At 50.3% G+C, this 27,115-nt stretch overlaps 1 protein-coding gene and 1 long non-coding RNA gene across 15 annotated transcripts in view; both read right to left on the bottom strand.

Moving 5' to 3' along the window:
* MSI2 (musashi RNA binding protein 2) overlaps positions 1–27,115 on the bottom strand; it is a 228,748-nt gene that overhangs the window by 72,301 nt on the left and 129,332 nt on the right. For all 14 annotated transcript variants that reach the window (XR_014684746.1, XM_084492873.1, XM_084492872.1 and 11 more), the window contains exon 7: positions 20,832–20,880. Coding sequence is in view for 13 of the 14 variants with exons in the window: in XM_084492873.1 (XP_084348999.1) it covers positions 20,832–20,880 (49 nt within the window). In the remaining variant the exon portion in view is untranslated. The remainder of the gene's footprint in view (positions 1–20,831; positions 20,881–27,115) is intronic.
* LOC311421222 lies at positions 19,293–20,266 on the bottom strand. Its single transcript, XR_014684755.1, has 2 exons — positions 20,131–20,266; positions 19,293–20,043 (listed from the first exon to the last, which is right to left on the bottom strand). It is a non-coding gene; the product is annotated as an uncharacterized lncRNA (long non-coding RNA).

Below are 27,115 nucleotides of genomic sequence, written 5' to 3' on the forward strand. Positions count from 1 at the left end.
ACAAGCACCTTACATCAGAAGGAAAACAAAGGCCACATAATAAAGCGCTCCGAAAGAATGGACAAATAAATCAAAATACTACATAGGACGTGCACTCGCAGAATTAAAACCCTGTATGCTCCTTCAGGCTGGAAAAAGTACTCTGCTGCCAAGTCAACGCAGCCGAAATGCGACTTCACTCCCAAGGGCTTGGGTGTTGTTTTTTTCTTTTAAAGAATGTTATGAAGCAAGGGATCCTTATGGAAGCAGCTGCACAGCTCGCTCTCCAGACTCCTCTCAGGCTCCTCCAAGCAGAGGCTGAGCCCTGAAAGGCTCTTTACCCTCACCCCCACATGTGGATGCAATGCATCTCCCAGCACCCACTCCACAGCTGCATCCAAAGCTCCGCACACCTCTCCTCCTGTGACACGGGCAAACAGCCTGGCTTTTACACTAACAGCTCCAGAAAGCCAGGAGAAGTCAGGTTTTATGTCTGTCCAAGGGGCAACGGCTGACAGATGCCATTTATATACACAGGGGTTTTTAATACGGCACATGTTTTAGTATGGCAGACTTACACGTGCCCTGACATCTGCTCACATGGGAAATTCAGAGCCCGTACCTCGATGCTCCAAAAATCTAAGCTAGCACACGCAGCAGAACTGGTTTTAAGCCTCTGCTGATCCTCTTCTGTCTTCTCTGCTTCCCATCTCTGCGCGGACGGGAAATTGCCTCTCGGAGGAAGCGAGCGTGAGCTGAGGGCCGCAGCGGGTGCAGTCACTGTATGAACAGCGAGCGCGCACGTCCGACCAGCTTGCAATCACTCCAGTGACCTGACACATGCCTGATGCCATCATCTCTGCCTCACCCGATCCGCGCTCTATTAAATCGTGGCTGCGTTCTGCTTTTTCAGCTGTCTGTCTCGCAGAAAGAGCACGGACAGGGCAGGCACACATCGCTCCGGCCTTGCTGGAGAAGAGGAGCTAATCCATTTGCTGGAAGCGTTTGTTGATATTACCAATCTCCTGTTGAAGTGACCAGAGTAAACCTAACATATCTTAATCATTTTTTCCACTGTTGGAAGCCAGGCATAAAAAAAAAGCCAGGAGAGTATTTTGGGAGCACTGCTGGAGAGAGCCCATTGTTCTTTGCCGCATCAATAAAAGCAGTTTTGCTGTTTGATAGTATAAAGTGTTCAAGAACCAGATGCAACAAAGGAGCAGAATCACCCTGGGAAAGAAAACTTTTAATAGGGACCACACAGGGCTGGCCAGCTTTGTGACACAGAGCTGCAGTAATGGAAAGGGAAAACAAGGCTCTGAGACGGGCACATTGCAGGCACGAAATCCAGACCCCTTTGCTACAACCACTTCTATAATTTCAGTGTGCTTTCCATGTTCCTCAGATACAAGAGGATGCTTTATTTCCAATGCAGCCTCTCCTGGCCACGAGGCAGAAGAGAGGCTCTTTGCTGAGCATCGTACCTCAGGTAACCACGATTCTGTCATCCCTGGATGCCACAACACCGTCGTCTGATCTCCCCAGGAGCCTGCTCAGCTTTATTAAAAGCCGCTTTTTCCTCCTCGCATTTTTGGTGACATTGTTCTGTGGATCTCCCCACACACTCAACCTTTCTTCAAACCACTGGGGAGACCTCCGAAATCTTTACACTTAAAAACAAAACCGCCGCGAGCAGCAGTCACAGGCTTAGGGAAAGGTGAACTAATTACACACACCGGAGCATTCCCTGAAGCATTTCCACAGCCTGGGTGCTGCTGGCCCAGACCTCGAGCTGCTGCCCACCACAGTTCCCATCCCGTGCCCCCTCGCAGCCCACCGGCCTCCACTCGTGCCCAGCTCAGGCACTCGGTGCCTCTCAGCAGCACCTCTCCAGCGCAAGGCTGTTGACCTGGAGACGTCTGAGAGCAGCAAGGCTTGGGGGAGGCACTCCCAGTCCTGCCTCAGCAGCAGAGCAGTTCAATAATTTGAATACCCTTTGCTTCCCGGCTTTCACATCAGACAAAGAGATCGCCTCGGAGAAGCGGTGTTTATGCGATGACCTTTTCCTATTGTGTCTGCAGGCGCTCGGAACAAAGCAGTGGCAGGAGCTCACCGTAACTTCTGGGCGATTCAGAACACAGCCACGGAATCACTGCTGGGAAAGTCGGGGACCTGGTGCGGGGTTTGGGGTCCCTTTGTTGGCGTTACTGCACTCGGACACTCAGCCTGCTCTGAACACCATGCAGGCACAGCAGCAGCCCCAGCCCGGCACCACGCAGGAGTCCCACGATGCTGCCTGAAGCAACCTGCTCAGAGCACTGGTGGTACTCAGCTCCTGGGTGCTGCTCGAGGACTTCGTGGCCAGCTCAGATCAAACTCTGTTGTGAGTAAAGCAGGGTGAGGAATCTGCATGCACCCAGCTAACAGCAACTACCTGAGCACAGAGAAAACAGGGCCAGGTTTCAGGCAGAGTTGGACTTTCACAGGATTTTGCAGCAGGCGAGGCTGCGGTTGAGTCCATGCAGTGCAGAGACATAAAAAAAAGAAACATGAAGTCCCTGGTATTTTACAGCGTTTTTGTGAAAAACATTCTCCCTGCCAGATGCAGAAATGGAATAATTAGCTACAGTACGTAAAGTCAGCCGTGTCTGTGGAGAGTTGTAATGAGCTGTGGTCATCGCACGCTGAGTTTTCAGCAGTTACTGATGTTCACCTTAGGTACGAATCAAATTACACAGTCTCCAGACAAGTGTCGGCGGCAAAGCTTTTTGTCCCCTCCCTTCCTCTCTGGATGCTCACTTGCTCCAGGATTTCCTCCATCGTTGCACGGCCCCGCTCAGACAGGGGCTCCTCCAGACCTCATCCTCATCGCTTCCAACGCCTGGGCTGCAGCTGAGACACGCAGCCCCTGCTGGTGCCGCAGCGACGGCAGCCTCTGAGCCCAGCCAAACTTCTCCTCCACTAACCTACATACTTGTTTCGACTTGAAAGATAACGAGCAAACTTTTGGGGCACTGCATATACCAAAGCTGCCTGCCTTACTAATGAGGCAGGGGCCAGATGTTCCCAGAAGACCGTCCAGTGGCACTGCAGAGGCGTGAGGATACCGAAGGAGCCTGTCCCTGTGCCATCCCCGTGGGAGGAGGAGGAGGTTGAATGGCCAGAGGACAGAGCTGCCAGGCCCCCAGCTTCCTCACCCACTAGCCCCTACGTGACCTTGGACAAAGTCCTGCTCTGTAGGACCTTCATTTCCCGATCCAGAAAGGGGGGGATTGCTATTTGTAAGTGATCTGGATGAAAGGACCTACAGTACATATGGAGGAAAAAAAAAACAAACTAAGAAAAGCCATGCAGCTCCGCGAGGCACGGCACAAAAGCCTTATTGCCAGTCAATGGGAACAGACTATTTATAGCTGAGGATCATTAACTGTATTAAAAAAGTTTGATGTTCTCTAACAATCTATGTCATTTTAAAACGCCGGCCTTCCCCTGACGGCCAGCTGATAAGTGGAGCGGCAGTGCTGAATAGAGGTAATTATACGCTAGTTCAATAGGCTGAGCCCGCAACCGCGCGGAGCCCTCCTCTGAATGCAAGCGTGTCCTTTCCCCAGGGCTCTTATTTAAATATTATGCCAGCTCCCACAGCCTACCGCGGAAGAATGCTGCTATGTATACCCTCATAAAACTGCATAATTATGAATAATGCCTTGGTTTTTAACAAAATAAATCACCCCGCACCAAAAAAAAAAGTGCTAATTCCAACCTACTGCTGGAAGATATTGAAATGCCAAGTGAAGTGAAGCATCCCTCTCCTCAAACACCGACACTCACCACTTATTCCTGTATCACTGCTGCCCGCAGCAGCTACGTGGCTACGGAGCCTGGGGCAGGGCTGGCAGGGAGCACACGCCAGGAGCACACACGAGGAGCAGCGGAGCCGTGGGCCTTTCCTTCATGCTCCTGGTTTTTTCTCCACGTCTCACTGGGCCTTTCCACCTGGGCTGCTGCCTTTTGGGGCAGGGGTTCTGTGTTACCGGGGGGCTGCAGCAGGACCCCATGCTACAGAAGCACCCAGTGCCCAGCAGTGCCAGCAGGGAGCCGGAGCGGAGGAGCTCAGCCTCATGACCAGGGGGCTGCGTGGTCACCAGCCCCCAGCCGTGCTCTTCCAAGTTTGATCAAGACATTAACGACGAGGCACGCCTGATTCCCATCCAGCTCAAAGTTTATCAGCTTGTAAGAAATGTACAGGCGAGAAACCACAGATAACGCGCTGCTGATTGTTATCACCGGGAATATAAAGCTCCTGCGATATGACACATCGAACATATGGTTTTAAAGACTTAATGTTTTGATCCACTACACGATGCCATTGTCATTTCAGCCTGGTAGGACTGACACCGCCTGACACCGGGTTTCCATCAATCACACGATGCACACTTTATCTTTTGCCAGAGCGCCGGACGTGCAAATAACACGGCCGCCACGGCCGTTTCTGCATGGTTACTCCCCAGACAGGCGTGCTCCAGGCGAGCAGCTAAAATCATTTCCTTCGATGGACTGTGCGACCAAGGGAACCGGCACAAAGCGAGCTATCGATTGCCGTGATTATTTCAGCATCAGCCGAGCCCAGCTGATGCTATCTCTGCCCCGCCGGGCCCCACAAGCTGCAGGCTGAGCGGGGCAGGCCAAGGAGCAGGAACACAGCTCCGCAGGCAGGGCAGGTCGCAGCAAAGGCTGCCCACGGCTGGAGGCTTCTGCCTCGCCGTGCCGGGAGACAAAAAGAGGTCTTTGGTCGCTTGGCTGTCAGCCTAACACCCTTCAGCAGCACTGAGTGTACCGCACCATTTTGGAAGATGAAAGCGGAGGCCAACGGGGCTTTGCTTTGGATGGAGAGCGTCACTTCCACCTGAGCATCACGCTGCTTCTCTTTTAATAAAGTCTGACACCTGTGAACTGTTAAAATCATTTAAGGATCTCAAGGCAGTGGACAAAAGGCAAGTGCATGGCTATCCACACCCAGCCCAGACAGGCAAACTGAGGCTCGGAGCTAGGAGAGTTGCCACCAGCACGCAGGGAACCGGCAGCGAAGCCGAAGCCAGACCCTCAGCCTGTTCCCCCCGCGGTGCCGAAACAGGGGAGCAGCTCAGCAGAGGTGAGGACATGAGGGACTTCATGTGAACCAGCACATGGTGCCTCATCAGCTGCTTGCATTTTGACTTCCAACATCAAAAACTCGGCCACCAGAACTCACTGCTTACACACCAGCGGGCCAGGGGACAACCTGGAAGCCGCCAGCAGCGCATAGCTCGGACACAAACACAGCTCCTCCTGCCCAGGACCTGTGTAATGATGCTCCCAGAGCTGCAGGCAGTTCTCAGGCTGTGACCCACGCCTGATCTGGGGCTGAGGAGGACAAGCCTCCTGCTCCCAGGCAGCCCAGGTGGTGTAAGGCTGTGGTGAGGGCCGGGACTGACAGAATAGGAGCGCAGAGCAGGGGCCGTGTGGCAGGACACCCACTCGTGTCGGCACCATCTCCGCCCGGGTTTGATGTGCTGTTGTGCTGAGTGTCTCTGTGTTTCCTCAGCGAGGCCAGACGCTCTGGTAACGCTTCGTGAGACGACGCGTTTGCTCTGAGAGCACCAAGTCTAATTACCCTGCCAAGCCTCTCCGCGTTTTTAAGAACCTTCCCTTTAAACTCTCGATAATAAGGGCTCTCCTCCGAAATACTCCACGTAGCTCTTGTTTCCCGAGTTGCCATAGCTACAAAGCAGTGTTTACTTGTCCTTTCAGCCTGGTACAGCTTTATTAGTGCCCGGCTCCCAGGAGGAGGGGAGGCCGGGTTTAGCGCCGCTAATCCCCGTAAGCCCTGGCTGCCCGCGGGGTGGGAAGGGGCAGGCGGCTGTGGGCACTGCCTGGGCCTGCCACAGCCCCCAGAACGTCCCCGAAAACGTCCCCAAGCCCCCAGCCAGCGTCGAGCCACTCTCGTAATGCCCTGTGCAGCAGGTCCCCTGCCTTGCACCCAGAGCTCGAGATCCATCAGCCACGGCTGGCCCGGGGCTGCCGCCTCCCTCCCCGGCACTCCAACCGCGCTGCTCTCTCGAGATAAACAGGGTGCTTTTTAAAATTATCTTTTGCCCACAAGCAACACGCACACAAAAGCCGCCTTTCTGCCAGTCAATAATGGAAACTTTCAATAGATCAGGAACAGAGATATTTCCAGCGCGTTTCAAATCAAGTTCAGAAAGACAGCTGGGGAGAGGGGAAAGCATCCACATATTCGGAGGTTTCCTGGCGTTTTTAGCAAGCAGAGGTAATTTCTCCATGGTCAGTGCAAGGATAAAAGAATAGTTTTTAAATAACTTGCAGCTTTCAATTCTGTATTTATTTATTTATTTTACTTCCCCAAAAACTCTCCCCACAGAAGGACTGAATTTGACTAGAGAAGGTAGAGGAGTGACTACCTGGTGCCTGAAGGCCAGTATTACCTTCATTTCCACACAGGTACCAAATACATGTATTTATATCGGCTACACAAGTCCTTCAGTTGGGAAGAACTCAAAACTATCAGGGAAAAAAAGATAGAGGTGTGCAAATGAGCACCAAGTGCATTATGCCACGAGCCACGTTGCTGAACCACAAGGGAAGGAGCAGTGGCCATGGGGCTGAGGGCTCCTGGCTGGCACAGCCCAAGTGTCCCGTCCTGTCCCTGCCCCATCCCTGCAGGTCAGCAGAGCCCAAGGCAGCCCCACAGCTGCCAGCCCCTCGCTGCCTGTCCTGGGCATGCAGGGGATAATTTGCTGCTCAAGGCCAGCATTAGCAATGCCTGTCTGTCGGCTAATCAGCAGGCAATTAGCTGGAAGAATTCGGGATGAAGCTTCAGACAAAGAGTAAACCTTCAGCCACTAAATTCCATCCTCAAATAATGAGGCTTTATTTTAATTTCAGTGATAATGCACTGCATCCCCTCCCCTTATTTACCTCCAGGAAGTAACACTAGCATTAAAAAATAATAATAATAAAAATAATCCATGAACCAGCTTCCACCTACTCCTATGTATCATTCATCATTTAATTTGAGAATTAAGCTCTGTTAATGGACACAAACCATCATTTTGAGCATGCAGGCAGTGTTAATATTTGAATAAGCTAACAACAACAAGAAAACACAGAGCACTAATACATGCACGGTCATTCTTCCTAACGTGAAGGATTCAGTTTTAATTTTCAAAGGATATTAAGACAAATTTTAATTATACTAGTGCATCGCTAGTAAGTGCTTGCAAGAGGAACTCCATTGTGCAGAAATACGGGCCACAGTGGAAAAGAAAAAACTTCCCAGTTAAGTAGCTTAATCATTGAACTGCTTTGAGATGGCTTTTTTTTTTTTTCTCCATTGTAGCCTTCTCACACTTTGCAAAGAGGTTGTCAGAGATGTTTAGTCATAATCATTTCTCTGGAAAATGAAAAGTGAGCTTGACAAACAGGAGTGAGATCAGAAGAGAAAAGAGAAGAAACAAATCTGTCAATATGTGAAAGACATCCTGTTCCTTCCCAGTGACCCAAAACACCAAGGTTTGCTACTTTAAAAAATGAAAAGGGAACAATCTCCAAGGAACAGCTTGTTCACAGTTGAGACCAGTGCGGCCTCCGTTGTGTTTTTCTTTAACAGCTAATGAAATCTCTTTTGCACTTCTGCTATGAAGAATTTAAAATCAAAACCAAAACAAGCCAAGAAGGTTAAATATGTAGATACAGCATCACCCTTACGTAAGCCCACATCTGTCATGAAGGTCAGAGCTCCAACAGCAGCGATGATCAGCTCAGTTGCACAGAGCACTGCTCCGAGCCTTCCCCTCCTTGTTTTACCAGGCTGAACGTACAGATACTGCTCGCTCCTCGCTCTCCCCCTTCTCCAGGGCTTCCTGCAGCTTTCACTGAGCTCAGAGTCCCGTGGACAACCCAGCACATCCCAAACCCTGACCCTGCCTCCAACCACCCTCCTTGTAACCTGCCCTGAATGAGGTGGACCTGGGTACTGCCTCCACCTGCAGCCCCCAGGCTCCCACCCCAGCACCGAGCCCAGCGCCACGTCGGGGGCATCAGGCCCTGCACCACCGTCACCGAGCAAAGCTGGCAGAAAGAGGAAAACCGAGGTGCCATCCAGCCCCTTCCGACATCACACAGGACAATCAGGACAACAGTTTAAAAATTCTCTCTATTTTGAAGTGTTCTAATTCTAATTAATGAAATCTCACCAGGACTGAGAGGAGGGGGAAGCAATTACACAGCCCCTGAGCTGACGCAGGGATTCCAGTGAGCAGGAACCTCTCCTGTCCTGCACATCTCCCTCCAGAGCAAGACCTCGGAATGATGTAACGCTGAGGAGTGAGGTAGGGTAAGAAATAGCAATTACTTTGCCAACTGCTCCTCTAACTGTGCCTCTCCTGACCAAAAGCTGATGAAGGACAACCCAAGCAGCACAAGGTGCTCCCCACCTCCAAAACCAGCCTGCGCCAGGAAACCTCCTGTTTGCAGGGATTTACTTAGCAGGCAGGGGAAGGGACGTGCATTTAAGTTGTTTTTCTCTGTCTCTGTGGTGTAAAGGAAAGTTTTCCACAGGAAAATCCTAAAGCGCACATTTCGGCATCGCAGTGCAGTTGCTCATCCCCTTCCCAGGCCTGGAGAGGCGATGCCCTGTACACAGGGCACAAAGGTGGAGGAAGCAGAAGGCCGGTCAGGTGGTGGACAATGGGATAAAGACTACACGTACGTGCGCCAGGGAGGATGGAAATTCAGGATGCAGAGCTCCAGCTCCAAAGAGCTGTTTCTGATCACATGAAGCAAGAGGCTCCTTGCTCCGGGGTCGGTACAGACTGGCCTAAATAAAGTGCATCACCCCCCACCAGGACGTGTGCTGCTGTACTTCTGACAAGTGGCCTTTTTAGTGTTGTTTTTTTTTTTTCTCATTTTTAATTTTTTTCCCCACTTTTTACTCAATCAGCCCCAGTGTTTACAGCTCACTACACCACAAATCCTTATTTCATGTCACCCACTGGCCCAAGCTGTCCCCACTCACTGTTTCTCCTAGACAAGTTAATAAGATGGAAGGCTCCCCGGAGGCCTCGAGCCAGCGAACATTATCACTTGGAAGCAAGGCAGAAATACTGACACATCGGAAATGACTTCAAGCCTATTAATTACCCTTTCTTCTCTGGCAGATCTTTGAGAGAGAGCCTGACAAATTGAAAGGCAGCAGAGATCATCCTTCCCTGCCCCAGAAAAGCCCCCACCCACGTCAACAAAAGCAAACCCCCCCCCTCAAAACCAACAACAACCTTCTTTGTTTTATTATCAATTAATTCATCAAAAATTAGCTGAAGCCGAGGCTGCCTGCTGGTGACAGCTCTGCCCTTTTCCTTTTTTCCCCCCATCTCCTGGGGCACAGAGCAGGCAGGAGGGCACCCGCTGGCGCAGCGCCCACCGACCGGGGACTGGCACCGTCACCTACGGTGGCTTCGTCCGGAGCTTCCCAGCAGCCGGTGTCGGCAGCCTCCGTCAGGACCATCAAAACTGGCACCCCAGCTGCACTTTAAAACCGTGCTGAACACCCCTCGGCACATTTTTGCCCTCCCTCGAAACATCTTTCAAAATTCTGGCTGGCATAATTGATCCTAATTATTCTAAGCATTAGACGTTAAATGCGTTCCTACATGCAATGTGGCTCCAACCATGGGCTTTTAGCAAAGTCTATTGTATAAATAAATGATTGGATTTTGTATTCAAGAGCTTCATATTTGACAGTATTAATTTTGATGCAAAGTAGCCACACAAGTCTAGATAAAGTCACTACCTTCCACTACGGCTTTATTTTTAAGGTGATTTTCATAATTTCTGGTTTTAGAAAAAGGCTTCAAAATAACTTGAACAAAATCTTTAAGCCATTACCTAGAAAACTATCATTAAATCATTTGTTCATTCTTATTAGTATCATTGTAATTAAAGAGAATCATATTTCAAAAATACATCTTCAGCAGCACTTATCAAAACCCATCCCTGCAGCCTATCAATTAGTATTACAATAACCTCACTCCCTTGTTGCCTTTGCTATTAGCATTTTGATTGAATGTCTGTTGAAAAGTGACTGGTAACAGAAGATTGTGTTCAGAAAGTAATGTTTCTTTATTCGCTTTCATTGAAGCTTGTCTAGTTGTCTCCAGTTCCTACTCAAAAGAGACAAGACAGTTCCAAAAGCAGTAATTTTGATGCAGGATTATTTTTTTTTCTTCTCTGCGAGGTGAGATAGATTGGGTTAGGCTGGACACAAATGCTATTAAATCACTTGACAGCAGATTTGGGGGCTTCTCTTGGCTGTGACCCAAACACTCGAGCACGCACGAGCTAGAGGCAAGGTGGCACGGCGCGAGCAGCCCAGCTCCAGCCCCGGTAAGCTGGCACCACACAGCACAGGTCTTCACAAACGACCTTTCAGGAGCTTCAGTAATAATAATAATTAATAATGCATGAAGTACTCGGGGAAGTTTTTGGCTCTGTTTATCGCTAATAGTTTTGAACGTAAAAGGCAACAATCTATTACACGGCCCTTCGTGCTGGGGCCGCATCGCCACAACTCACGGAGAGTTAAGGTCTCCAGCCGTAATAAAGCCCTCTAACAAAGGACAGATCTGTAACTAACGTCATTAAGGAGGGGAAATGGATGCATTCTGCAAGTACCATGAATTATAAAGACAAGAGTTCATTAAATCCACTATATTAAAATAAAAATGACCTGCCATGTCAGACAGTTCTATTTACTGATATTCCCACTGCTGATGCCTTTCCACTGATAAATTACATTCAGCAGGCACAACGAACAGTTATCCAAAAACATTTCAATTACATGAACGTGCTGGAAACTTGCAGGCAACGTTGTGCTGCCAGATAAAGGCAACCTGAGCCCCAGGTTCACTTTTATGGCTTTGTGGGGAAAAGGAAGCAGCCCCGCTGCCGTGCCAAGCACCGCTGATGGGCCAGCTTAGGGCACCAACGCTTCAGCAGGGAGGGGAGAGAGGAATGCCTGGACTCGGTGCCATCACCCGGACACAGTTGGTGTTACCCATTTGTGGGGTTGAGTGGGCAGCAGAGGCCGTTCTTGGGTCCTGCAGTGCTCTCAGCCCCGCTCCTCGCCCTCCTTCACCCGGTACCTGCACCCAGCGCCACGCCGGGCGCGCTGCCGGCTGCAGCTCGGGAAGTCTCTCGTCTCTCCTGCCTCCGCCTGGGTAATGCCTTCTCCTCTGGCAGGCAGCCAACGGTTGATAATGGTGTCAGGTAGCAATTTCATTTTTAAAATGCTCTTATCAAAGATTTAAGGTGAAAGATAAGAGGAGCATACTAAATCACCATAAAGGAAACATTGTATAAGGCATAGTATTTTACAAATCAAAACAGTTATCAAAATGAAAAGGTATGAATATAAAAACAAATGCAGCCAGTGCTCAGGGTGGGAGCCTCCAGATGCGGGAGGCATTGATCAGATTTCAGGTTTTCTTGGCAAGTCTCAAAGCCTGCGTTGAACTTTCACCGTCACCTCAAAAGAGAGATAAAATGCCAGCTACATTTACATGTGAGCATGTACACACACAGATCTCTGCGCAAGCACACGTTTATTTATAGGCCTTTTCATATAGATAGACCTATAAATATAGATATATATTTTTCATACCATTACCCACGGTTGTTGGGTGCTTTTATCAAAGTCATCTGACCTGGAAAGCATCTGTTGTTAATACCACTGTTTTATTATTTATCAAATCCATTTCTTCATAGAATGACTAATTTCATACCCACAGCTGCTCTCATCTCCCCTCCGCAGCTGCTCCTTCCCAGAGCAGCCAGGCAAGTTATTAGCCTGCCGCCATCTCCCCCCACCCATGTGCCGCTTCTGCGGCCTCCAAAACCCCAAACGCGGGGACAAAACCAGCACAGGCTCCTGCCCTGTGAGGGATACACCACAACCCCCTCAAACGGCCACGAGGAAACGCGGGCGGCGGGGAAGCAGGCGGCTGATCTGCAAGAAAACAAATCCCACGCTTCTGCCATCTGGTTTGTTTTCCTGCAATGACGGGGAACATCCAGAAGCTGGAGGAAAACAAAAGTCCTTACTCCTTTGTTACTCGGCTGTGTGGGTGCGGAGGAGCGGAGCCGATAGAGGAGACCCACACGACTTCCCCAAGGGCGTTCGCACCCGGTGCTCGCTGCCTGAAGTCAATGCCACCGCTCCCAAATGATTTACACCGGGGCCAGCGACAGTCCCACTGAGAGTAAATTCAGCAAGACGGTGCCATGGTGGCAGCACCCGCCCAGGAGCTCACCTGGCTCTGTTCTCAGCTGGGACAGGAGCACCAGCAAGTCAAGTAACCTCGCCGTGCCCCCAGCTCCCCACAACCTCCTGCCTTCGTGGGGATGCTGCGGGCTGCATCCCCCAAACGTGTGCGAAGGGCTTCGAAATCGCTCCGTGGAGGGCAGGGAGGGGAACTGCTACGGATCTGCTCACTCCTGGGCTTCTACCAAGGCAGGAAAAAGGAAAGTGGTTCATGTTCACAGGTGGTTTTAAATGGAGAATAATCTCCAAATCATCACATTAGTTTAAGGTACTCTTTCTGGTCTAGAAAACACTCAATAAATTAAAAAAAAAAAATAAGCACAAACCCCACCGAATCTGCTGACCTGTGGATTTTTGCAAGAAGCTGTTTTTCAACTTATTTATTCTATCAGATCCAGCAAAAAAAAAAAGTGCCAGATGTTCTTACATCAGCTTATAGGTTAAAAAAAGATTACAAAAACCCCCAAACATACAGAATAAGCAAAATCACTCCTTGCCAGAACATATTAATCAACCTAATTAAAGAAATCTGAAGTCCAAAATTAATGTTTTAGGAAAACCAGCCTCAAGTACAGGTAAGGGCACCGAAAAGGAGCGGTGCAAGCCACACAAGCTCCCTCCTGCTCAGCCTGTAACGAGCTGTCTGCCGTCCCCCCACATCACCCAGCCCAAAATCTGCACCACGAGACACCTGGGGAGCGAGCACAAAGGGGAAAGCGTGAAGGGGAAAGAGGGGAAGGTGAAACCACGGCAGAATTACTCTGTTTGGAGACCTTTCTGCCTTCCCGTGTTGCTAACTGCGGGCTGGCCAGGAGGTGAGCTCTGAGCTGGAGAGTTTCAGGGAAGTCAATGTTTCCCCTTTGGCCTTTCTGGGCCCACCTCCCGGAATAGTTGGAGCTGCAAGGTCCCGTGCAGGACAGCAGGGTGGCAGCGAGGAGCCAGGCCAGAGCTGGGACAGCAGCAGCACGGTGCAGGCACTGCAGGGAGTGGGGTGGCAGTGGCCTTGACCCCCGGGGGGACACTGTTGGTGGAGGCCGGGGCTGAAAGAGAGCACGGCACGGGGGGACCTGCCCACAGACCGGGCACCGCGACGCTGCGGTGGTGCACGTTTTACGTATCGAAGCTGGTAATTTTAACAGCTTCTAATTTGCTAATGCAAGAGGATTGATTAGGTAGAATGTATCCCTGCAAGAGCCGTAAACCGTTAATTGCAGGGTAGCGTTGTTGCCATTTACACGCCCCACTCCCATTCTGCCAGCAGCAGAGCCACCGGAGCCTCGCGCCGAGCAGCCCGGGGGCAGCAGCTCACACCCCAAGACGGGGTGACCCCCGCCCAGCCCGACCACCAGAACAAACACCCAGGGAACCAGAGCGGCCAGGGGCAGCCTGGCAGAGCTTCCCCTGCGCTGCCAGCGTATTTGCATAACAGCATTTCTGCTGAATCGCAGGGTTTGGGGATAGGGGATGTTATCTGTTCATGGAAACGGGTCACCGGGAGGCTTTACGTACAGCAATGACCTTGGAAAATTATAAGGCTTCAGCAGCATCCGGGCACCGGCCGCGACAGGGTGGCAGCGGGCAGAGGGGACTGACGCCGGCACACGGAGGGACGCCAACAGCTCCTGGGGACACCGCTGACTACAGCTTGCCCTCCCCAGGCTGCTGTGAACGCCCTCCCCATGTTTGGCAGAAGTGCTCTAAAAGCTTTATTATCAGAAGCAGCAGATACAGAGCACAGATAGGAAAAATAAAAATCCCCACCCATGCGGCGTATTTAAAAAGCTTCACCCAATGCGCTCTGAGCAATCCGCTGGGAAAAGAAAACAATGCATCAGGGAGGGAAAACGCAGGATGTTTCGGTATTTTCACATCATATTTTTGGGCACAGGCACGTTGCAAGTAGCTGCCTATTTTCTCAAGGTCACTCTGCTGATTTTAATTCTGCTCATTGTATTAAGACTGCCCGTCTATGTAAATGTTGCATTTTGTTCTCCTCCTGTTTCTGGCCTTTCCTCAATTAACATTTTCAAATAGTCCCACAAGACTTGAAGCACTACCTGCTAATCACTTCGTTCATGCATTCTGGGAGGCAAAAGGTTTTTGGTTTCATCAGCTGAGTAGATTCATAAGCAAGAACTTATTCACGGCATTTAGGGTTTCCTTCCATTCACAGATCATCAGGATTTTTGCTAATTTATCTGTCGCTCAAACCGGCTGCTCAGCAGTGACAATAAAGATGGCAAACTGAAGGCATATTAAAATGACCTCACTGTCTTCTCAATGCAGCTTCGGCTGTGAAGATTACATTGTCTGCTTCTAATGCAAACACTCATCCCAGCCGAGCCCCTGCCTACTGACTTCCCACACATGCAACAGAACCGTTATCATAATTAAAAAAATATATCTTGAATGTTTGCACCATTCTTGCTTTAAGGTTCCTGAAGAACCTTTCAGAGATGAGAAAGGTTCCATTGATTTACTTGGCACTCTCCAATACTACTGTAGTCTAATTACATTAAGTTATTGATACTGTTCAGTACTAGGTGAATGGGAAGACTTCTCTTTTTGAGATAGTGACTGTTAACTGAAGCTCTATGGGAGGGAAATGCCCAGCTTGCTGCTGCTGGCTGGGCTTACTTCCAGCCCTGGGTGCCACACCGATACCTTCCACAAGGCCAACACTGCCAGCTCCCACCCTCCTGTGTCTCTGCTTTCCCATCCGAGGCACCTGGCTATCAGCCCCTGGTGATCTGCAAAGCCATCATTTAGAGCATCCCAGTGATTTCAGGAGGTTTGGCCAACATTTGAAAAGCTATTGAATACCTTCTGTATACAGGTGTCAGAGCAAACGCTAACCTTCCTCCTGCACGCCTCTCCCTGCAGGTGCTGTTCCTGTCCAGCACAGGGTGTCGGGGCCGCCTGCCCTCCCCTCGCCTCACACAAGGAGGGTGTGCAGCAGCCTGAACGTTTCCATCCATGTCTCCTCTTCTCACTGCCTGTATTAAAGCTAATTGAAAGGAGGCTAGATAAATTAAGAAGGTCAAAAAGGTCTGGCTACACAAGGCTCCCTCTGGGAAGAGGGAATTAAATAATTTGTTTTTACGTTAGCTATAAAGACAAGATACAAATGAGCATTACAAATCCACTGTCCTTTACAATGTACTTTTAAGTTGGCATTTACCTTAAAGTCTGGTTGTGTAACTGGAGACTTTCAAACTAATTGCTGCGCTGTGTTTGCAACCTTTACTGGAGGTTGGTGGGATTTTTTTTTTTCTTATTATTATTGCATTTGTTTGTTAAACAAGAAAATAAAAATGTCAAGCCATCTCCCGAGTGCTGCTGGCAAGCCGAGCCTCTCCCCTTCTTCACAGAAAGCATTTGCACACATCTATTCCTTAGGTGCGTCCTGGCCGGTGCAGCTGTTCGCTCTTTCTCCTCCTCTGGATGTAATTTTCATTACTGGTATAAAATTAAGCAATAAGGTATGACAGACAGTACATAGCTGGGCAATTATTCCAAGCCTCAGGTGGCGTTATACAGCACGAGGCTGGGGGCAGAATGACTGTAACCACCCGAGACGTCCAATAATCGCCTTGAAAAGCGTGGCCAGGAGCCTGATTTGCTATTCTGCAACGGGGTCTGCTGGGACGCAGGGCTCATACTGGCGTGAATGCATTTATCCTTACACTTCACGTAAGGTGCCCTGATGCAGCAGCAATAGCCGCTGGCCAGGAAATTAGAAGACAGGGGAGACGGCTCCAAGATTTGGCAGCTTTTCCTTTTTGCTTTGTGCTCACTGACACACAACCACTGAGCAGCGCTGAGCGCATCATGCCTGGGGGGCTGGCGTGGGGCCTGCCGAAGGCACCACCCGGCTGCAGCCACCCCTGCCCAGGGCACGGAGCACTCACAGTGTCCCTGATGGGCTCCGAGGTGAAGGGGAAGAGATCAAAGCCAGATGGGAACGGGTGGGACATGGACCCAGAGCCGGGCTGCCACCACGAGCCCTTCCTCGCGCGCCAGCCGCAGCCACCGCGGCGTCTCCTCCTGCCCACCTGGGATGGGTTTGAACTCAGGATACAAAGCAGAGAGCTGTGAATATTCTTCTTCAGCCTTGCAGTCATTAATGTGTTTTACGACATGAATATTTATAAGTGAGGATGTAATATTAAAAGCATACACACATGAAATATTAATATGGCACATGTCATAACTGCAATCTAAACAGATAGGTGTGAACGATGGCACTGTAGCTCAGCCATCACTACTTTCACTGATAGGAGTGTAAATGGTAAATAATATTAACTAATTAATCTTCACAGCCCTCCTCTGAAGTTTTGAAGCAAATATTTGCTTTAAAGTCGCTATGAAAAGCCCTGTCTGCAGCTACTCTTCCCTCCAGCCCTCTGTGCCTCCAGCAGGAGACAAACTCGCTGTGTTTAACCAGGGGTTAAAGTCGGGCTCGGTGCTGCAAGGCACGGGTCCCCAGGATGAATTCCACCGGCGAGGGAACGTGTGTACGGACGAGCCGAAGCAGGGCGAGTGCTTCTTTCCAAACAACTGCACTCTCTGGAGTCCCATTTATGGAGTGATAAAATCGACAAGGGAATAAAAGCCAGTCTCATCTAGGAGAGCAATAATAATGATACCACCTCCATTTACGTCTTATGTCACACTTCTCATCCGAAGCTCTTAAAGCACTTTATGCACTAAAAACACCGCCACCATCATTGTGGATGCTTTTCCAAAATCCTGCGGGTCAAACCCGGCCAAACAGGAGCTCTCCCTTCAGCCCCATCCTTCTAAAAGCAAAGCTCTGTGAGCAGACAAAAGGTTTCCTCCCGCGCTTCCCTCCGAGTGCACAGTACTACTGGCACGCCGCTGCCAAGAAAAGCTACGCTGAAAATGACCAAATTAGGCAATTACTTCCACGTATCTTAAACACTCTCTGCTCAAAACTGCTTGGAGATGTATTTTTATATGCACATGACCTTGCTTTATTTGAGGGAGACAGCGATAAACAAATAACTGCAGTGACTCTTAATTATATTTATATCTCATCTATAAAAATGTCAATTATAACTTCAGAGGTCAACTACGAAACGGAGGTTTTGGCAGTCGGACAACACAAAAGGCTATTTTTCTCCTAAGAAAAGCATCATCCTTCGCGGTGGCACAGACAATATCTCACTAACAACATCACTCCTGTCTCTTCCCATAAATGCAGCGATTATGCCACCCGCTTCCACCTGGACAATTACTCCGATGCACTGTGATCCGCCAGATCCGCGCGGCACAAGCACTGGGCACAACGCTCACCTCTGCCTCGAGAGGAGAACGTGGCGAGGAAGCGGCGGAGCTGTGTGCGTGCCCGGAGGGGCACGGGCAGCCACACCACACTGGTGAGGCAGGCACGGATCTTTTGGTTTGAATTCTGCAGTTTTAGATCAATGCCCAGGGCCGAAGGCACCAGGAGCCCGGCGCGGCACCGCCAGCGGGTCTGCGGCAGGGCAAGTCCCTGGGAGGTCTGCCACGACAAGCGCCCGTCTTCTGGAGATGGGTTAAGCCCAGACACGTAGGATATTGTCTGCATCGCACAGACAGCCTGTCTTTTGCTAATTTTGTTTAGTTTTAAGATTAAAGAAGCCCAAATCACATGCTGTCACTTCTCTCCTCTCTCCCCTGCCATTCCTAGCCATGTGAGAGAGTTAATTGATATGAAAATAACTCTGGGGGCTGCATGGCTCGGAAAAACATATAGCATTACATTTAATACCAGCAATTACAACTTGGGGGATTCAATCAGTCACCATCTTTATTTTTCTTCCTGCACTCTCAAGACGCGGGTCTGGCGTGGCAGCCGCAGCCGATGGCTTCGGAGGCAGCAGATGGGCAAGGCAAGCACAGCCCAAAGCAGGCACATGCCCGTGGAGAGCATTTAAGGATCAAGAGCATCCCCTCACATTAACTAACCGATACATCACCTTCTCTTGACTCTCCTCTACCTACGTGCTCAACAATCACAGAAAGAAAGGGGAGAAGGGGGAGTTGCCAAGCGAATTTATCAATCAGGAGCCACTCCACCCCGCTGCACTTCCCTTCCTGCTAAACTGGAACAGCCAGGGGAGGGCTGAGCCCGCTCCTGCACCCCTCGGTTCAGGCACCTTTCATCTGACACTTCCTCCCTCCCTCCTCCGAGCAGCCCCGCTGGCTGCAGCATTTCTGCTCAGCTTTGATGGGTACAACAAACCAGGCTCCTGCTGCCGGGAGCTGCGGGGTCACCCGGCATGGGGAAAAGCACAAGGGCGAGGAGGCAGCGCTCCGATCCCTCCGATCCCTGCAGCCCCTCCAGCTCGCAGCAGATCGGTCTGCCTGCTAGAGCTCTGCTTCATAATGAAGTTAGAAGGACATCATCATCTTGCAAGGCTCCCTCTAACCCCGAAGATCAATAACTAATGTTGAACTCCAGATTTTATCTGCACTTTGCAAGGGTAACAAAATAACACCACCCTCTTTTTTTTATTTTTTCTCCTTTCCAATTACTAAATCCTTTCAAGATTGACCCAGTAATTTTCAGCTCTATGAAATTTTAGGCAGTGAAGAAAGTGATGAAAGTGATTTTCCAGGGTGTTTACGGAACTTTTGTGTGCTTTTTAATCCCTGCACAGATATGCACAAGTACAGCACAAGGTGCAGAAATACAAAATTACCCTTTCTAAAAAGAAATGTCCCCTTAACAAAGCTGACTCAGAGCCACTAAGTGCTAGTTCTTTGCATCCCCACTATCAAAATTAAATGACCGAGCTAGGAAGAGAAGCCTTGCAAGATGACACTGTCTCCCAGCGAAGCCTGAGACTGTTTTACTCCAAGAAGTAACCACCTCTCCCATTAAATGTGCACAGAATTTGGAGCCTCCCATTAACGTGGCTAGACAGATGAGCACAAAATGCAGTAACGCTCTTATTTTCTTTAGAGAACTTCCAGGAACGGTTGGACATCGGAAAAGAAAAAGACATCAACAGAAGGAACAAAATGGTTACCTCGATGACATTTAAAATGTTCTCAGGGTTGTGTTCCACTGGCAAGGCCAACGTTTTATTTGGGGTGAGGCTTTCAAGCCTTCCCAAGGCATTAATAAAAGCCTTCAGTGATGAGCAGTTCGGAAGAGGCTTCTTGCTCTGTCTGGTTAAATCTGCACACTAAATCCAGAGAGTCCTGACGTGGATCCCGTGCCACACTCACAGACAGGTTACCTGCTCTCAGGGTACACACACGAGCAGCACACACGTGCCAGCAGTACGCCAACAAACACTCTCAATTTGCTTGCAAGGAAATTTATCTCCCTCCTAGCAGTAGGGAGCGAATTTTAATACTTTTCCTTTCCCTTGCCTACGTTGATTATTCTAGGCATACACTAACTACAGTAAACCACAGCGGATATTTTATCTGCCATTTCTCCTTCCCCTGGCTAATTTGAAGATACAGATTGCAACCCGCAAGTGGTTTTAAGAATTGCCATTAACACCGCTGCTTGCATGCTACTGCATTTTAAACATGTTTTCAACACAATCAGAATGTCACAATTTGTAAAATCTGGGGTGATTTCATAAACGATCGATGCAGCAGAACTCGCTTCATGATGACAGCCTAGTAGCCAGTTCATTAGCCTGATTAGTGGCAGCTACCTGCACGGAGAAGGAAAAAACGTCTGAGAAGACTGGCAAAATTCAAACATGAGCATAAAGACAACTCCCTGGCTTTCGCTTTGTTACCCTTGCTTCTTCCTTCCACTGCTCACTGGCAGAGCTGAAGACCCAGAGCTCGGTCTCTGGTGCCTGTGGGGCAGCTGCTCCAGCGCCAGCGGTGCCACTCAGCACCACGCCGGGCTTGGTGCTGCCTGGGTCTCCTGATGCTGCTGATGAGATGAAGATGAGGCACGAGGGCAGCACCTGAGAGCTCTGGGCTACTCCCCCCTCTGCTCCCCAGGCTCTCAGCACTGCCTGACCTGATGCAGGCTACCTCACACCTTTTAGCAGGCTCCAGATCCAGTGCGTCCCATTTGGATGCAAGCCCCATCCCATAGGACCAACAGCAGACACACAGAGAGAGTTTTTCCCCTGTTCTAACTCAGGCCCCGTTCCATGCAGCCTCACCACGGAGCTCCCTGAGCTTTACCATCACCAAAGAGAGGCACTGCAGAGCCTGATGATCCTCCCGAACGGAATTCATTAGACTGACCAGAAAGGTCACCTCCAAAAAGAAAACCCACACGAGATTTGGCTTTACACACCGAGCAACCCTTCCTCTGTACACCTGCAGGACAGAGGGAGCCACCTCGAACACAAAGAGCTCTGCTGATTTAGCACGGCTGAATTTAGCCGCATGGGTCATCGTGCTGACGCTGATTTTTGGCTGTGCTCACCGTGCAGAAGCTGCCATGAAATGGGACGTCTGAGCTCCCGTTCCCTCTTACCTCTATGCCTGTTGGTCGTCTTGTCAAACATAAGCATGGCGTCCTCTACCTGCAAGACACAAGAGGGGAGAGGCGTGCTTTAACACCCCGGCTGCACAGTTCACAAAGCACAAACACGCTGGGAAGGGGGGGCACGGGCAGGAGCAGCCTCAGTTCAGGTAGATATAAGCAATGCATCAGATCTCCCTCCCTGGCTCAGGGTCAGCACTGCCTTTTGGAAATCTGCTGCTTTCAACACGTGCTAGCTGACATTTGATCCTAACGCAGAAAAGTGAACGTTAAAAGTTCTGTTGCCCTGGAAAACCAAACATCTAAGCAGCTCCTCCATCCCGCATCAGTCCCTAGCCATGCCTCTTCTCAGCCTTTTTCCCTTTTGTAGAGATAAAGAAGGACCAAGAGAGGAATTGAGGATGCAAATCACACCCACGACTTCTCCAAATTAGAGTCACTGTCTTGGCTGAGAATTAGGAGGTTTCAAGGAGCATGAGCAGGGTAAAATCTGGTCAGCCAAAAAAGGTATTCAGAGGTTTTCAAAAGGCCTTTTGAAAAGCTAGAGGAAAGAGGGGAGAGGGAGGAGGGACAAAGTTTAATTCGCATCAGGCTTGGCATTTCCACTTCAGAAGAGAGATGACTGATGAAACGTACTGAAGTGCAACCAAATTGCTTTCAACTTTCATTACTATTTGCATGATTTATTCCACCTCCATTTAATCCGTGCAGCCACACCTAAAATTTTACACTTATTTTAGCAGACTGTTGTGCTGGGATTTATTTTCCAGCACCATCACATCTTAAGCTGTTGCTCTGAGTCTCCAGGGGCTGGTGCAGGTCAGTCCTGCACACCACAGGAAAGGTCCTGTGCAGCCTTCCTGAAAAAACTTCTGAAAAAACATACACCCTTCCTATTCCTCCTATTCCTCATTTTAAACCAGGGGTTGACGAGAACCTACATCACTGCTTAATTGAAGATAACATTGGGGGAAGGTCATCTTTTTAAGCTTTTTTTTTTTTTTCTTTCCCCCTCAGTAACTTCGATGAGATTTTCACGCTTTTATATTCTGGATTTCTATAAATCATTTATCTCAGGAAAAGCGACTGACGATGTAGTTACACCCTCTCTTCACCTAGCGCAGTGCCACCAAAGGGTCTCCTTTTCACCCCAGCAGCTTGTGCGCATTCGGTGCTGACCTCTTCCTTCCTGCCAACGTGTTCATGCCGCAAATCAGGCCGGGGAGCAGCCCCAGCTACGCGGAGCCGTAGCTTCTCCTCCAGGATAGCTCAAGTCCCATCGGTGTCCCTGCACTGACGGGCTGCTGCGGAGGGCAGAGGAGCAGCACCTCGTGCCAAGCTGGGATCGCTTTGGGTGCCTGTGCCAGATTCTGCTGCCTTAACACGGTCTTGGAATTAGAGCAGGATTTGAAGGCTCCCACCTGGTTAAAATTCCTGGCTCGGGGGGTCCGGTTTGCCTGGAGGGTTCCTATGCAGGGGAGCAGGCACTCAGCCTGCTGCTGGGCTAAATTACGGTATCAGCCTTGGCTGAGCAGAGACTGATTTGGGGAAGGTGGTAAAAACACAGCTTGAGCCTCTCTTAACTACTGTACGAAAACACATTCCACGATATAATAAAAAAGCAGTGCCGCAAAACCTCACGGTATACCTGGAGGTTATTAAAACCTGTCTCTGGTTAACTTGTCCTTAACTTTTCCAGAGCAGTTTGCAGAATGTGATAGCAACACCCTGAGACGGAGAACGGCACGTCTCCTGAACACCCATCGTGAACAAGACCCAAAGATGCTGAGGCACTGAAAACTCCAGACCACATCAGGCACAAAGCCATTTGTCCTGCTGTCTTTCTTCGCTTTGAAGAAGAAATCTCACAAGTCTGAGTGCTGTCGGAAGGCAGATAAGGACAGGGCTCCCCTTCACCCTTCCAAAACCACTTATCTCTGCTCTGAGGTTCCGCTGCTGCAGCAATCTTTATCTTTCATTCCCGCAGGTCCTGGCCTCGCTGGGAACCAGCATTATGCCCTGCACCTCGTGCTGCTCCCTACAGCTCTGTGGCTGCCTCAGGCCAGGCAGGCTGCTGACCACCCTTTACCCAAACCGCTCTGTTCCAGGAGCTTTACCAGGCGGCTCTCCCCCACCAAGTCCTTGCTTCGAGTCCCACCCCAGAGCCCCGAGAAACCTCCGAGGTCTTTGGAGGTCCCACTGGCATCTCCCCTCCAGCAAACAGGGTTTTGTGCCATGTGTACCCATGCCCTGCTCCGCCAGCATAATGATCTTGGCAGGGATCTTTTTTACTCAAATAAACCCTTATTAGCAGTAACAAGCCAAGGCTGCGGGGGCTAAGCCAGGAGATTTCCGTGGGGCTGGCCGGGACCCCGAGGAGCGCGGCTCCCCCTGCACCCACTGCTGGGGCCGGAGCCGGGCACACAGCTCCGTGGGGAAGGCTCAGACCCAGGGTTCAACCCCAAAACCTGGCAGGGGGGAGCTGGCTCCCCGCAGCTGAGCTTCAGCTCCGGCCCGAGCACGCCCTTAAGAAAAACTAATCAGGGGGGTGTTCGTCAGGCCAGCTGGTGCCCTTTCAACAATGTCTAATTGGTTATCTTTTCTGTCTCCTAAGGTCAGAACATTTTATCTCCGTCTCTGCCCTTTTTGAGTTTACCCCACCCTGCGTTATTTTTTAGGGCAGCCATTGTACCAGAAGAATAGCCTCTTTCCTCTATAGTCCAATGACACAATGAGACTTCTTGAAACCTCCTGAATAGATAGAGTGCAACGGCAAAAGAAAAATTCTATTAACGCTTTGCAAAATAAAACATCTAAGAGCCGGTTAGACAAGCAGGAGAAGAAAATCAATATGGAGAGGGCAGCGCGCTTAGAAAAAACTTTTCACCAGTTGCAAAAAGGTGGTGAGGGTATGGGAGGGAGGGGGAGAAAGAAACTTATTAATGCAGAAAGCCCATCAATGGTATGGAAATCTGGCAGAACAGCAAGAACTGAAACTAGAAGAATTTGAATATACAAAGGGCTGAATAGAATGAGAAAACCACACTGCCTCACACACACAGCCCGTTTCTCACGGTTCTCCGTGAATCAAACACAAGCGGCTTGTTCAAGTTTTCATCAAGGAGAAATAAGGGACACAGTCAAGGTAACCGGCAGTAAACCCTGTAGTAAGCAAATTGATCCCTATTTCAAGGGAAGAAAAACAACGTAGATGCAACTCGATGAAACTTGAGCAGGCTCAGGAGCTGCGGCTGCCCAGCAGTTAACCCCCTCCTCCACGAGCAGGTTCCTTTGCTTGCCCGGTGTTTTAAAGATGCTCGAACAGCGAGTTTTTCAGACCTCACCTCAAAACATGCAGCTCACGCCTTGCTGAAAAGAAGGAAGTTTTCTGCAGGGCCCGAAACAGGACTGGAGACAATCCCAGCTCCGAGGCTTGGCAGGGATGCGCCCAGGACTATTTGCCTACCGCAGACCCCAAGGGCCACAGAGGACACAGCCTCCGTACCTCAGGCAGGGGAGTCGGAGCACAGAGCTTCACCCCAAAGCAAGATCAGCCACCTGCAGCTACTTGCAGGGGTTTTTACAGGGCCTGGGCAGCGTTTCAGGCCACCTCTGCAGCACCCAGTGCTCCTGGAAGCCGGGGTAATTTCAGCCCCGTGTGCTTGAGCAGCAGCCCTGGCTCCCCACCAGAAGCAGAGGACTGCTGGTGGCAGAGCTGCCCTCCCCATCCCCATCCCCATCTTCAGCCCCGTGGTCTCAGCCCCCAGCCAGCAGCCGGAGCCCCTGAGGGGCTGCCTGTGACCATGAGGATGCCCCGCGGCACGGAGCCAGTGGTCAGGAGCACCGGGCAACCCCGAAACGGGTGCCTATCCTCCAACGCACTCTGGCTCAACGTGGAGGCTGAAAGGAGCTGATGAATCCTAAGTAATAATGAGCATCAAACGGGAGAGTGTTATAAAATAAACGCAAAGTCTTCGCACTTAGGGCAAAGACAAGACAGACGGACTTGCCAGATAATGCCAGGAGCACACGGACGCTTCCTAAGTCTGGAATCCTTCTCCCCTGTCCCTGCATGCCCCACACACATCCAATTTAGACCCAGTTTCTTACATAAAGCCTAAGTAATGGGTTTTGGTTTATTTAACCTTTTTTTTCCGATCCACTTGGGGCTCTAAGAGGAGGAAGGGCCATACCTACTTCTTTAATCACTGCCTGGAAGGAGGAATAGGGAATAAGAGGAGGAAAGAAAAAAAATATTGGAGGAGCCAAAGGCTTTAATAATCCTAACAGTTCCCTGGGTTATTTAAAATATGCCCAACCAGTTCACAAAAGGCTTCACAGAGATAAATGTATTTGATTTTCCTCCACCTTAATGGCGACATATATTTCAAGCAACAAAACCAGGATGACCTAAATAAAATGACTATTAATTGTACTCAGAAAGGCTCCGAATTTAATGCAACTGACCCAGCCAGAACTCAAATGCACAATATTCTCCTTTCATTTCTCCCACTTTCCTCTGAGGGATTTTCAACTCCTCTCGTTTTCTGCAGGGCAGTCCTGAGCGGTCAGAGATGATCAAACCTGGTGGCAGCCCATCAGCGCTCACACTTTAATGAACAGCCTGAATCTTCTACAGAGCTAAGAAGCAATTCGGTGCCTCTCCGGAGGACAGCAATTTGAATCAGCCACCACAGCTGCTGCCACCGAAATCAGTGAAAACCTCACTGGAAAGCTGGAACAACTGAAACTGGACGTTTTCTGGGAAACTTCATTTCTGGTCTTGTTCTACAACCCAGATTTGTACGCTGAGCCAAGGCATTTGAAATCAGACCAAAAATTGTAGCTGGTTCCCCTGGAGCCAGCGAAGACCCCACAGTGCCTCTTCACTGCGGGACCACCACACAGGGCCACTGGGGAAGCTCTGGGATCAGGAATGGGACCCAGGACCCAGGAAAACCCCCCATAAAGGGAGCAGTTTGGGGGGGAGAGGAAGCACCACCAGCGTGCGCCCCTGCAGAGCCGCCCACACGGCCGGGCAGGGCACAGCTCCGGGCGCTGCCGCTGCTCCATCTGCCCAGGGGCAGCTCCTGGAAATGCACCTGGTAAAGCTGGCAGTTATTTACTGGGTGTCTGCATGCTGCAGGGGAGGAGGAGCAGCCCCTATTTCATGTTCCAAGTTCTTTTTTTTTCCCTTTGAACCAAGTTTGCTCATTCAGTAAAACCTCCATGGGGAAACCACCGACTTTCATAGTTGTAACTCATGACCACACAGCGGCCTCTATTCCTCGCCCAGCCCAGCAAAGCCTGTCCTGACCCAAAACCCGAGTTCCCGACACATCCAGAGCAGGTGGGGGCCCTCCTGCCTGCCCCCAGGACCCCACGGCAGAGCTGTGAGGGATCTGGCAGGGGCTGCTCACCTCCAGCACTCTCCAGCCACCTTTCCCATCCCTTCAAGGTAAAGCAGAATGAGGCCAGGGAAATGAAATGACACACCGCAACCGAACGCTGTGGCAACTGAGATGAGGTCCTCAGAGAAAAGAAATTACAAAGGGCTGACATTCGGCTCCGTGTCTGGGCTGTGTTCCTACCCCTCTGCCCCAGGTCTGTAAACCTTACAGGTCTATCACATCTTCTGCTCTTCCAGAGAGGTGTGCTGGATATTCTGGCCTAATTCCTCAAATTATTTATACAAACTGCACAACTCTTACAATATTTTGCTTTCTGAAGCAGAAAAACCTCTTAGCTCCTAGTAAACTGTCAGGTGCTATTATTTTAAATACGCATGTGAAATCTAAGCGCCAGCACTGCGCTTCTGCAGATTTACAACCTCCCCCCACATAAATTAAGACAAATGCATATCGCATGCCAGACAGTTAGAAAAAATTGTTCCTCCACACCAGGCCCCTGGGTTTGATTACAATGGAATTAAACAAAGAAACAAATACTTTAACCTTTTCCTCTCTCTCCATCACGAGCACCCCCTCCTCCTCCCAGTGCAGCCCCTGCTCAGGAGCCGCAGCCCAGCGGAGGGGAGGTGACCACCAAGAGGTGACAGGTCCCCATCCCACCGCACCCGACGGCCACCACCTCCTCGGCTGGGGACCGCCAGGGCCAAAAGCACCAACTGTGACTGCTCTGTGGCCACGGGTGCATGGCACCAGGCTGGCAACCTCTGCGGATCGGTCACGAGTTGTGCAGGGCTCCCCAGGGGCTGGGGACACACGGTGGGGTCCCTCGCTGGGCGCGTCCCAGCGTCGCACAGTGACAACTTA

This window comes from Aythya ferina (genome assembly GCF_964211825.1).
Source record: "Aythya ferina genome assembly, chromosome: 19".
Taxonomy (NCBI): Eukaryota; Metazoa; Chordata; class Aves; order Anseriformes; family Anatidae; genus Aythya; species Aythya ferina.